Source organism: Ascidia mentula, chromosome 3 (assembly GCF_947561715.1).
Source record: "Ascidia mentula chromosome 3, kaAscMent1.1, whole genome shotgun sequence".
NCBI lineage: Eukaryota > Metazoa > Chordata > Ascidiacea > Phlebobranchia > Ascidiidae > Ascidia > Ascidia mentula.
In genome coordinates this window covers 6465570-6479607 of record NC_138568.1, presented here as the reverse complement: position 1 = coordinate 6479607, position 14038 = coordinate 6465570, and the positions used below count along the sequence as shown (strand labels likewise).

The following is a 14038-nucleotide window of genomic DNA, read 5'->3' as shown; positions in this document are numbered from 1 at the left end:
AATTTCGACGTTTAGTCCGGACGCGAAATCCACGTCGTTTTCACGAACGTGTGTTTGCTGGGTATTCAAATGTACGAAAAAATGTTTAGCTATATTCCATGCACGTCCGCTTTGCTTTTATACTATTGCATGCATGGACTATGGGTTAGAAATGCCCATCGTGTAGAAGTACCCCAATAACATAAGATGTTTATTCTGTAGAACATGAGGATTATGGTAGCTTTGACTTATGGGGCCCAGGTGTAAAAGACAAACAACTTCACATTGTGTTATCTAATGAACTGGGATTTGCACTAAGAACAATAAGTACAGCTTAGGCCTCATATACGTAGTTTAATATGCGCATAACACCAATCAAGACAGATTTGGCACCGCACTTGAAATGAAGCTGTATTTCGACGTATTTTTCTTATCGTCAATTCGACGTTGAAAAATAGACACAATATAGTCGTCTAAGTAGTTTTCCAAATTTCGACGTATTTTGAAGACGTCAAATAGAGTAATTTCAACGTAAGTAGTTATCCAAATTTCGACGTTCAACATTGACGTGAAATGAAGCTGTATTTCGATCACTTTTACTTGTCGTCAAACTGACGTCGAATAATAGACATGAAGCATACGTCAAATTTAAGTGCAAACTTTACCCGTCCGATTATGAACGGTGTTTCAACGTCTTTTATACGTTGTTTGCAAACACGTCCTCATCATACCGCAAATGGACGTAGATTCCACGTAATTTTGCAGACCATAAATGAACAGAACGTAGATTTTGCGTAGAGACCATTTTTCGACCCAAATATGCACGTCTTTATTACGTCGTGTGCTACCTGGGTACGTACCGAAAGTAGCTTGCAGGCGAATCACCAAACCAGGGATGTTCCGTTAACTATTTCAATACTAGACCGAAGCAGAATAACGACAAAGGGATCGTGTGTTGTTTTTTCACCTCATGCAAACTGTTGTCTGCTCAGTGTTTCCCAACGAAAACTGACATATTTTCCCAGAGTCCACCCCCAAACCCACCATTGCACAGCGACTCCAACTTTCCGTCCGTGCACTTCAGGAACTGATGGAAAATCTTTATATGAGTCTTGCGCATCACAAGTGGTTTCAGACATCTGATTTAATAGCAACTTTATGTAATGTCCGCAAAATCTGGACATCCACTGTAGAGCTGGGCACATTATCAGTGTTTCGGTGTAGGTAAAGCAATATTGTACTGTGAGCTGTTTTTTTAATGTTCCAGCCTTGTTTGATTTTTGTGTTGTGTATTTTTTTGGTCCGAAATACCTTTTAGGTGAAAGCCATTCAACTGGGTCAGTAGCAAGGGTGATATAGCCACAAACCTGTTTTTGCCATTACACAAAAGCTTAATTTTCTGCTGAACACCTGAGTTTGGCAAGCCACACATACACAACCTACTTAAAGAACATAATGTCATTTGCAACACTAAATACGGGCATATATATATGCTGATTAACATCCCTCTGGTTGATTTAATGGGTGCTGGAGGGGTTTGGTTTCTGTATGCTTATACTGTGACAAATCTCTCTATTTTTATATCTTTGCTGTTTTGTTAATTTTCTAATAAAAACTTTCACATACACCATTTGGTAAGACTGTTTGTTTGAGTACATTTTGTTTTTGAAGATAAAAGTAACACTTGGACTGACACTTTTCACTAAAACCAGCCACCTACTATTTGACACCTTATGTCATTTTCTGTCTAATAAAAACTAGGCATAAGCACTACAATTTCATGTTTAAAAAAATAGCACAGGAACAGGATGCAAACGCTGGTGTAACATTCACAGTACTAATTTCAGCAAAACCCCACAAGTGACGAGGATATAACACATGGTAAGTGTGGAATTTATGTATGCTATGTCACAAAACACATTGTTTTCATTTGTTTTTCAAGCCATATAACATGGTCAAAGTTAAGATGAATGATAGCATTTCCATTTGGACCACTTTTTACCCACAAGGTGTCAATGATTCCAACTAGTTTTAGTTACAAATGGTTCTATTTCATGATGCTCTCACAAATGATATTTCAACCCTTGAATGAATTTAACACAGAGAAAAAACAAAGAAAAATTTAACAAACATGACAAGCCTATTTGACTGGCGATTGCTGGGGGTCATTTGATTTGTACACAACACACGCATCACAAAAATCAACTAGAACAAATATTAATGAAGTACACACTGTATAATGTTAATAAATGTATCCCTGGCGTTAACATTGCAGTGCATTGTACCTTTCAACATAAATGGTCTATAACTTAGTCGCAGGAGGCCAGCTCCATGAGCAAAGTGATTAAATTAAGCTGCAAAATGTTGCAGTAGTACACAGAGAGCACTTGGTATGGGTTAGCTGAAGAGTACCACATGCTGTGACAATGTGGTTTGTTACTTGTTAAAAGTTAATGTATGTCGGTTCTGATTAAATATTTTTGGGACATGATAAATTTCAAAAAAGTAAACTTTGGTTAAAGGTAGTATTTTGAACGATGGCAAGAATAATAGCAAACAACAAAATGATTTCGGGAACAATGTACCTTACCAATTTTTTGAAACTTAAACATGGTACACTACAAAAAAATATCCATTCACCCAAACACACTGCAGATTAATCTTCTGTAAACAGTAACAGGTCTAAGGGGAATTACACTTATTTGGGTCTTTCTTCATGAAATGCTGGTCCAAGATTTTTTTCTATTAATACATTTTACACACGAATCAAGATAAATGTAAGACTGCAGTCTGTTTAGCAGTAAATGGCTTTTCAGGGAAAAAAACTTTAAGCAACCGATTCAATGTACAGTACAGGACAGCAAGCGTAGACATGGGTGCCATGAAGAAAAATAGTAGAGCATGTTTTTTGAGTGAACAACGAAACAGTAACAAGCTTGTATAGCACGGTGTGGAACACATTAAACAACCTCTGTTAAACTAGTAACCTTCGCGAAATTTAATCAGCAACGATGCACACAAAACAGTTGAAACTTCAAGAAGCAAAAACAAATTTGAGATTTTTTGTCGCTCATTCAAACACTTGGCAAAAGCATTGCTTGTATGGCAATTGGAAATGAAACTCGTGGCTTTTCACGATGTTTCTGGTGCCTAGATCCTTGCAAGCAGAAACTCCCTTTGTTGTTGTTGCTCTCATACAGCCGTAGGCGTACCTTCGGTTTCCTGGCAAACATCTACTACAACAACTCCACCACTGTCGATATGACAATCTGTTGAAGTTGACTGTTCACCATTTTCGTTTTTATTTGATGTTGCTGTGGTAGAATATGTGCATTTTTAGTTCTTGGTCTTGTAATAACCAAAAGTGTTATCTTAAGATAGAATAAATTTATCATCAAATACAGATAATCCAGTGCTGATAGTGACTCTAAGGGCTCTTCATTGCTGATCAAATTATTCTTGTGTTCATCAGACTCAAACCAGTTTTCAAGAAAAAGTTTATGAGTAAACTCGAAAATAAAGCCCACAGCTAATTTGATACAATGTGCCAATGAGTAGCCTATCTTGTGTCAAGGACCATATTGTTTCCAAACAGTACTACTGTAGTTCTTCAGAAAAATTAAGTCCATGTAGTAATCGACCATTGCAAAATGTAGTCACATGCGCATCATAAGGTAAATCACAAACCTAATGGGATGGTGGGCTGGTCTTGGACATAGATAATCCTGTTGAAAGCCTTTAGTCGACGCCAAAGTTCAACATAAGCCTGTGAATTAAACTCCAATGAAACAAATAATTTAACGAATGATTGTGATGTATTTTTTTGTTCTACTCCAGGGTAAAACCACTTTTTATTTGAAAGAGAAAGCCTAAAATTTTCAGTGGCTATTGCAAAAAGTGATACACTGTGAAAAACTTACCTTACACCGAGCATACATAAAACCCAGTCCTGCAGTGAAACCAATCGCAACAACTACTAGTTTGGTCCAGAATGGCCAGTGAAGCTTACCTAAAAATATGGTTTATATTTGAAACACGGCGAAAAAAACTAATAAAAAAACAACATTCTCAAGCATTTTGTATGTCATAATAATTGGACAAAACAAAGTGAAGCACTTTGCCACAGAATAAGCACAATGGCATGTTACTCATCGCCTTTTATAAAAACAAGTTCAAAGCTTGGTTTCATTGACCTGAGGAAGTGTTTCAGACTGGTTATAATTTTACCGGCAACATGGAAATGTATACAACTACATGCTTTCGCAGAAACATCACACTGTGTACCAAAGGATATCCAGAATGGTTTTGCTTTACATAATCAGTACATAAAATCCAAAGCAGACAAGTGCCAAGAGAAGTATTCAGCAGAATATAAGTATGACAATAGGTAAAGCTGCACATATTGGGCTGGAGGTTGTAGACTTACCCATTCTTAACTCATCGGCGGTTCTTTCAACTAAAACATACAGTGACCATATGATACAAGTCGTGGCAATAACGTGGAATATAACAGAACAAATAATCTTTCTTCTTTCACTTGTCGACATTGAAAGCTTTTCCCACTATAAAAACATGTACGAGTTTTAGAGATCTCATTTTATGCAATACAGTGTTCAGAACCTACCTTAGTAATAGGTTTCAGTTTGGAATTCATGGCGAAGTGGAAACCACACAACTCACAGTAGTTGTGATCTAAAAATAATGGTATTGTTAGTTTAAGGGAACTAAACTATGTTGCAACATACCAAGGGAAGGGAACTATGATATTGTAACAACAAAGATCCCTTTGAAATTTATAATGACAACAGGGTTTTAAGTTACAAAACTGTGGTTAATTTAGTTGCTTGTGTAATTCTTAACCCGAAACTACATTAACAATATCCTAGACCTATTTTTAACACTGCTGATACTTACCTGAACTTTTAATCCATTGCTGAAGGCAAGATTGATGGACAAACTCTAATGTGCCCTTACACCTGCAGGGTGCAATCAATGGTCCAGATTCTTCACTGCTTTCACAATGACAGATTCTGCACTGATTCGTCTGTAGAGAAGGTTTTTGTAAAGTAACAGGAATATATCAAAAATCTCTTGAAAAAATTGGGTCAACCAGCAAAGCTTACCATGGACATGTTATAAGTAAAGATGGAGGAACCAGATGGTGATTTTTTGATTTCTTCACTCTTTTGCGGCTTAGAAACTAATTCCTGACCACAGTTTTCGCATGTGTTGGACCTAGTTGGCGTCCCCATATGCCCTTCCTGTGTCGAATCACTTGAAGTTTTTGCAAGCTTTACTTTAGTGAGCGGTTTATCCGGTTGAAAGCTTTTGCTGTCACAAGGGTCTTTGTTGTTGCTATTGCAAAGATTTTCTTCTGTTGGGCTTGTGGTCAGGTCTTGAAAAGAAATGGGATTTGAGACAGAAGACATCTTCGGCAGCTGTGACAAGTGTAAAAATGAAAAAAGGAAAGTTGAAAAAATGCGCAACATAAAATGACATGTACTGGTATTTGCAGAATAGAGTTACACTGACTATTATTTTCAGTTACATTGTCACAAACTTGCTTCAACGAAGGTTTCACATTTCCGTTGACGAAATGCACAGACATGGTTTGCATTTGCACGGGGGATTCCATGCTTGAAACTTCCATTGCAGTTGCCTTGATAAAGCACTTTTCTTGTTTGGACAACGACCAGGTTGACTGTGAAATCAAGGGCTTGCAGCTGTCTTCATTATAACTACTGCAGCATGTTTCACCATTCTGCATTCTAGTCCAGATTTCCTAAAAACTGAAAAAAAGTCTGTTTTAGTAAATTTGGGTCAACATATAGACATACATAATACAACTGGTCAACATGCATTTGTTGTTCAATGAAAATATTAAATGTGAATCAAGAAATCCACCTGCACAGGCAGGAGTTCAAAACCACTATAAACTTGCTGAAAGAAAGGACTTGTGTTAGTGGTTGTTGTGGACTCACCAAAATGACCAGACATATAATTTCCTATCAGACAAACCAAACACATCAAACAACATTCGTTTCCCCGCAATCCACATCAAACGTAATCAACAAAGGTGTGCCAGTTTAAAAGCACTGGAAAGGCCTGACCAATATGTCGACCTTCGCCACAATATTGTCTGTCGAATGGCGCGCCAAAAAGATCCATAAAACCAACAGTAAAGGCAGACAGATGTCCAATACAAACACCTGCTGAATATTTAAAGCGCCGTAATTGTGCAACCACGTCATGGACATGCGAACACTCCAGATCCAGTGTTAGTGATGTTGCCGGGCAGAGAGAAAGCAAATTGCTGACCCTTCCACCGCTGCAACAGCAATTTAACACACATGCCAGTGGCTAATTACCGTGCTGCCTAACTTTGTTCGGACATGCCCGTTGGTTTAACGATTTGATAAACACACACAGGCAAACAAGCACTGCAATTGCCAGAAAATATCACCGAGCCAATCCAAACGTGTCCCCACACTTGCTACAGCAGAGTTTGACCATGGCGCAGTAAAATCCAGTTCGCAAATTTACTTCCAGCAGTCTTTTGTTGCCAGAAAAACAACTACCCGCTGATTTACCTTTTAAACGAGAACGTGTGAAATTTCAACTGCACAATAGCTTAATTTGGTCACAAGTTCACATCGCGTTATGCACGCTTAGCGCCGTCTTAGCGTATGCTTATATTTGGAAGACAAATGAAGCAAAACGGACTAAACAATGGCCATTGTCGGCGTTTCGAGGTAATGCCACCAATAATTAGCATAAAATACTGCATTAAAATTGCCTACCCTAATTCGTTTCCTGAATGAACTGCATTGCACACATATGGCTCACGGTCCATCTACCACAACGCAGGCGCGATAAGCTAGTTGCTTAACGGTTTAACTTTTGCAATTACAAACTAGCGCTGAATAAAGCAGTCCGCCACAAGCACACCCTAATACAGCACGGTATGTCCTTTGCACACTATGACCTTAACAAATGACCCCGACTTAGGGTTTGGAGCTAACACTGTCCTATACTTAAATGTGTCAAGCATGGGACATTCTCCTGAACGATATGCATGCAAAAAGTGCGCAGACGCGAAAATGTCATCGATTTTCCGAAGCTATACCGCGTTGTCAGCAAATGCACCACATCCCTTGTAGTAACACAATGCATCATATCCTTTGACAACACTCTACTTGTAAACAGAAGCCTACATTTTTCTGATCCCGAGGCGCAAAGCTGCGGCTAATACAGAATAACCATGCTTTGAAGCCAACGTAACCGCTCATCCAGTCATACTGCCTTCATTCAAGTTATACAATTATTATACGTGTATTGGCAAGAAATTCCTGCGCCATTGTGGCTTGGCAAGCGTCTTTTCTCTCCTTTTAATTGCCCTATCCCGATTTTAGCCTGTCTGTACAGCCGGCATACTAATGTCTATACGAAGCGCAACAGTTCACACGGGCAGCATCTGAGGGACAGGAAACGATACAAGGGCCATCCTGCCATCAGATCCCATCGTCTTTTTAATCCCTAATAGCTGACGGTGCGAGTACGACAACAAACAAGATTATTTCCCATTGAACGAACTTTCGCATGCCCGGATTTTGCGAATTGAAATCCGTTATATTTGATCGACTTGCAAATTAACAACAAAAACACCATTATTTTCGTTACTCCAATGCCTTCTATATAACAGCTGCTGATGTATAAAGTTCAGCAAAAAATTCTACCGTTCTTAGTTTGTCCGGGCAAGAGACTTATCTAATGAAAATTAAAGTCGCAGGCGTAATAGAGCCACTAGACCCGCAATACCGCTTCAAGCATCCTTCTGCAGACCGCTTGATCAACTGAAGATGCTAAAACCGCTAAGGATTACCGTAGCGCAAGGGAACGTATGAATAATTCACTGGCCGGCGCTACATCCCGGACCGGGGTCGATCAATCTGTATTCACAAATAGACCGTGAAGCTATCCAACAACACGACAAGGCTTTACTTAAAGATGAATGTTTGCATTTCTAACAGAGGGAAAACAGCAACTGTGACGAAACTGACTAAACTCAAAAAATTGGTTTCCCCCGAAACGAAAACTCCCCACTTACATTTAACTTTTGCCTGGCAATGCATGTCGGTAAAATATCTCGAGCATATAGCCGCTGACTGTAAGGTGTGTATGTTTGCACTGCAGTACAATGCACACTTATGAAATGCTGCAACGAATTCGCCAAAGCCTATATTCACTTGCATATGGACAACGGCAACTTCATACACGCTCGTCTGAGCTCAAATTTACAAATGCCAGGTTGTGCCAGCAGTGAAAGCCAAAAACATTCGTCTGGGGGTTTAACGTTGCGCAAAGCCAATGAACCCGTTTGAACTCCTCAGGTTGATCGATTTTTTGACTTGGTCGTCGATATGGTCTGACTGCATGTAAATTTTTGATGTATATAAACAACCCACACTGGTCGATGATTGCATTGGCTTTGCTCACAGCGCATTGTACGCTTGACGTCATCAGTGAAATCGTTTTCTGGTGAAAAGTGCCTGGGATTAATCGACAGCGGAAAGTGGATGCAATATGGGTAATAACATGTACGCTCACTGTTTCACTCAAGATCATCACAAGCGGCAAGGTATAATTTGACCGTTGCGCACACTTAAATCTTGCATATAGGCAGACTGAAAAACTAGGGTTGTTAACATGCCCGATGACTACAAGCAAAAATCTCGTGCATTTTCCTCTCCTGTTAAACAGTTGCAAATGGTTTACATTTTACACCGCCAGTACAAAAAAATTTACAGCACTATTCAAAGATAAGTTCAATACACCTCCCATTTTAGCTGGTATCCAGTTACGTCGACTGTTGGCGTAAACAACACTTTGTTAAATCAGCAACCTGGTGACAACAAATGGACGAATACGATAGCGCAATATCCATTACAAAATACAACAACCTGCCAGCACTCAGCCCGTTTTTTAAGCTTCACAAACAGTACCGCGAACTGGAAAATCAGTTCCTTTCTTCGTTGGTGAACGTAAGTAGTAACCAGGTTCCTGGATGTCGCCTGCCGGGAAACGAAATTCGAGAAAACCTGCGGCCAGCGATTTTAAGACTCCCCTTTCCTAATTTAATTTCGCTTTGCTGTTTTCGAGACACTATAGTAAATAACATGCTTTCCGCGTGCCCTACTAAATGGCCTCATCTGAAATTTTAGTCACAGGGCTTTTGTTTAATAACGGAACACGCGGTTTTGATGCTTCATACACGTTGTTCCATGGATGCGATTAACAAAGGGCTGTCGCATGTTTTATGAGTACCAGAATCATGAAAAGGCGACTGAAGCCAAATTTTTATTATTTGTGTTTCAGTTTTGACGAATGAAAAGAATATTTGGTAAAACTTTTTTTTCTTTACATTATCGTAGGACAAGGGCGCCTAGTTTTCATTATTCCAGGGGGGCGGCTATTTTATGACGTCATAATTTGCTACTATGACGTCATCAAGTATCGAAACACGACGTAGGAACCTGTTTTTCCAGATTGGCTGTAAATCGACGGTGCGTGACATCAGCCTTATGTCTCAAAAATAACAAAGAACACGCACTTTGGCAGTTCGTTGAAAATAATAACGCCAAGTGAGCAGTGGGCGCGACATATACATTTGCCTCGAAGTGAATGCAGGACAGGCGTTATTGCAGTCAAATTGCAACGCGAGCGGGAACGCCTTCCGTCGCCGACCTATTTCACCGCTGTAGCAGTTATTCTGTGTATCAGGCAAGAGGCAAGTGGCATGGACTTTTCTGCGGGTGAAACCACAATTAATGACACAGCAACCCGCCCGTCACTTTGCGAATCTATCTTACCAAACATCACGTATATAGTTTAACCACAGCGGTGTGAGGCGATGACTGAATACGTTTAAATACAGTTTTGTCAGTATAGCTTTGTAATTGCGTGGTTTCAAGGAAGGAAAGAAAAACTGTAAGTACACCCCGAAAGCTCAAAAGGGGAACAAGTAGGACGAAAATTGACTTCTATCGAGCCTTCTATCCCAGCTGACCGCTAAATTATTAATGTACTTCGTTGTATGTTCCTTCCGCTATGGCGTCAGAGTGCAGAGCTTATCACATGAACAGTGACAAATGAGATAAGGACGCGCTAACGTTATAAAACGTTATATTACGAAAGATATAATTAGGCATGACAGGATAGCAGGTAATTATGACTGTACAACGGCCGGTGAGGGTGAAGTTGAACACCTAAGCGGATTACGTACAACGCCATTAACTTTGTCCATTAAAGAAAAAATATGTTAACGTGCTAATTACAAGTCAAAAGCCAAGTAGCGAGGGTTCAAACTAGATTTTGTGTAACGTTGTGGTTGTAGTTTAGATGAAAAATCGCCACAGACGGTCTAATTATTTCAACATGGATTTTGAAAGTCCACTGCACCGCAACCACAGCAGAGTTTAGGCGTTTACCGCAATCCTTGTCGTCCATTAAATTTTACGACCACTCACGGACAAAATGCAAATTGCCTTGACCGCTGCGTGTTGAACAACCTTGCTGCAACAAGTTCCATCGATTCGAAACTCCCTTAACTCTAGTACAGACGCCGGAAAGTTTTGTGACGTCACAGAGCAGCGGTTACGTAAAACTTCGACACAACAGTACCCGGAAGTTTTGGCCATACTGCAAGGTAGAAAGCCACAGTAATGTGCGCAAGGGGAACGGGAAACACCGAAACAGGTGCAATATAAACCTTAATTTATGATAAGACCTCACGGTAAAAAGACCATGCAAGAAAAAAAGGGTTTCTCATCCCACTTCAATAAACATTGGCTACGGACTTCCGGCGAACTGCAAACTTTGGGGGGTTGTTCGCTAAGCGGGTCTCAATAATCAAAACTTATTACTGAAATCAGGTTGCGTCTTGCATTGCACCAACTTACATTATAGCTATCTTGCTAAATGGGGAATTTCGCCTTCGGTATTTGCATTTACCGGAGCACAAACATCAAACCATACCTAACTGCTCGATAAGAATTCAATAAGAGCACGCGATGTTTGGTCATAATGACCTTTTCTCCGCTTTCTATGCAACGAAAGTATGAAGCCATGCGTCACCGTCACCACAAACACTGAACGCTTAAACATCATTTGACCTTCCGCGAAGCCTCCAATAAACCGCACATGTGGGCACTTAATCGACTTTCTATCTGTCCCATTCTCCGGTATGTAGCGTCTATAGTGGCCAGGCTTCAAGAGAGGGGATGCATGGATATGATTGACTGATATGACCTAGAGCTTTCCGCCGAAACCGAAAAAGCTTGAAAAATTGTTTACTGGTTTGACGATTGCAGTGTCGAGATCGCCGTAAGACCTTTAACGCTTTTCTGCATAAAACTTTGGTGACGTAAATGCAAGGTGCAATGCATTATGTTTTAAACTACATCTAACTTTATGTCTCATCGAGCATACAAATACGTACCTTGTTTTCTTGGTAGCGCAATTCTCATCAGCTATGTCGGAGGGAGGAACAAAATTGCACAACAAATCTGGCTGAAATAAACCTTATTACTGTGACTGGCTTTCTGTTTCACTAACGTTGCATTCCCAACCTGACTATGTGGTTTCATAAGAAATAATGGAAAAAATCAATCTACTTACAGCAAAAACAATACACACACCCATGCGATACTCTGAGAAATGAACACAACATAGAAAGATAAGTGATCTCTGATTATGATTTCAGCAAATGACTCACAGCTTAAGCTCGCTTCTTATTGCACATTTTGTTTGGTCTCAAAACAAACTTTGCTACAACCAAATCAATTCAGACCACACAAAGACCTTCGGGGCACACTGTAAGTGCAGATCAAAACTGGTGAGCAATTGCAGATAAATGAGGGTCGTTGACTGCCTAATAGTGGGGTAATAGTAGAGAAACATTCAGCTGGTGACCATAGCCTGGGGTGATTGCATGGCCCTTAAAGGTATCTTCACACCGGATAGGTCCTGCTTAACTTTGCTTGCATAGCACGCAACTAATGTGCAACAACTTCTTGTAGGAATAAACTTGCAGATTGATTTTTTTTTTTCAGCACTTTTTTTGATCCAAACCTAAACTTTACTGCAAAAACTGTTTTACTTACTTAAATGCAGTTGTAATTAAAAACAAAGAAGATTTACGAACACAAATCACGGATTTCCTCATAATTTTGAGTATAAAAAGACTGGCCCATACTGCTCTTAACATTGTCATGTACAAAAAACGTTTCGGCAAAAACTTATGCCATCATCAGTTTAAACAAGATTTATAGTGAAAGCATTGTTATCAAATCACTTTAAGTCTGATATTGTTAATGATAATGGTTAAAACAAAAAATATGTTGATTGTATATCCATTGTTGCATTTTGTACAACACTAGTTGTGGCAAAAACAGTTTGCAATTGGATAAGTCAAATTACCTTGTTGAGAAGAAATATAGGTTGTTTGGTCAGTAGAGGATGCACTTGATATCTGATGTCCATCTAAAAACCATATAGCGTAAATAGGTACAAGACAAAATTTCACAGTGCCTTCTTTCATATGAAAATAGTAAATACCATCCAACAACTTGGGCAATCAGTAGTTAATAATCAACAGGTACCCATTCTTTTAAGCAATGTTAAATATTAATCTACATTAACATTTTTGTTAAGACCGCTGTGTCATAGCAAGCAATTAAACATACCAAACAAAGTCTGTTTACTGATAATATTTTCTTTACATCTTGTCCACCTTTTCATATGACACTGCCAGTTTGCAAGAATGAATGATGCCTGCACTGACCACTGCATCTTACTTATACACTAGCTTCAACCTCAATTATCTCTTGTGCAATTTACATAAACAGAAACAGTTGCGAACCGCACCACTACTGAATAAATCGAGCGGGCATCATAAACTATCCCTCAATCCAAGTTTTACACATGGCAAGAGAATCTAAGAAAAAAAAGTTCTGTACCAGACCAAATTTGGCAACTGAAAGTTTACCTTGAATTGAGCAATAAGAAAGAAATAAGGTGGGAGGTGTGCCATATATGGTATTCTCTGTATCACACAGAAAGTTTTGCGAATGGCCTGGGGCAACAGCCACAAGCATAGCAGTTCTAGCTCTTTCACTATCAGCGAAATTCTAGAAACGCCATAGGCTATCAGCTGGCAGTGGCATTACATCATTGTGGTGTCCTCATCTACGCATCCCTTCTTATCATACAATGATGTAATGCAGCATGTGCACTGCAACTGCAACTTATACACATATTCTATAGTAGTTTTTGTGATCAAATAAAAGCCACCTTTCTGAGGTTTGTAATTGTACCGTGGCAAAAAAATAATTTGTTCGTTTTACAATGCAAAATAGGCTTAAGCAATATTTGCTTTGGTATGAAGGAAATTTATTGCTAAATACCTGTCGGCAAGTCGAATGTGTAGGGCGATACAAATGTTCGTCTTATTAAACAGAATGCCGATACTTCGATGACAGTACGATGAAAAAAAGAAGTTGCACCCAATTTTACTTGGACCCACAAGTACAAATATAAACAAAAGGCACACGAAGCTGTAGCAATAGCAACCTATGTTGAGGGTTTATATATGTTGAACGTAAGTATTTTTTCCGAAGGTTTAACGCTCTGCTGCAATGGCTTCTTTGTCGACCACTAGCGGAACTTTAAGATCGTATGTTATGAGTTTTGGCAAAACTTTCCTCGCTTTTTTGGTACATTTATCCTTGTTGTGCGGAAAAATATTTCTCAATCAACGATTTTCATACATTTTAGGACGTAACTTTGAAAATATCAACTTGCAGAACTGCGAAAACAACACGCAATCCCTTTGCCGTTATTCTGCTTCGGTCTAGTGTTGAAATAGTTACGGAACATCCCTGGTTTGGTGATAATGGCCTAGTAGCAACGTTCGGTACGTATTCAACTCTACGAAAGTCTGATGTTCATGTTTAGCTATAGGCCATGCACGTCCGCTTTGCTTTTAGACTATTTATTGCAT

At 39.3% G+C, this 14038-nt stretch overlaps 1 protein-coding gene across 6 annotated transcripts; it reads right to left on the bottom strand.

Moving 5' to 3' along the window:
* Positions 1–1751: 1751 nt before the first annotated feature.
* LOC145893815 (uncharacterized) lies at positions 1752–13582 on the bottom strand. Of its 6 annotated transcripts, none has more exons than XM_082982169.1 (10): positions 13443–13582; positions 12457–12519; positions 5528–5768; positions 5103–5417; positions 4894–5023; positions 4604–4671; positions 4406–4541; positions 3900–3988; positions 3667–3745; positions 1752–3293 (listed from the first exon to the last, which is right to left on the bottom strand). In XM_082982169.1, the coding sequence occupies exons 3-10, from the start codon at positions 5744–5746 to the stop codon at positions 3172–3174; spliced, it is 1158 nt and encodes a 385-aa protein (XP_082838295.1). In that variant the 5' UTR covers positions 5747–5768; positions 12457–12519; positions 13443–13582; the 3' UTR covers positions 1752–3171. The 6 variants fall into 6 exon arrangements, with proteins under 6 accessions (XP_082838295.1, XP_082838298.1, XP_082838294.1 ...); XM_082982172.1 differs by lacking the exon at positions 13443–13582 and adding an exon at positions 13025–13092; XM_082982168.1 differs by lacking the exon at positions 13443–13582 and adding an exon at positions 12723–12912.
* Between the last annotated feature and the right edge of the window lie 456 nt (positions 13583–14038).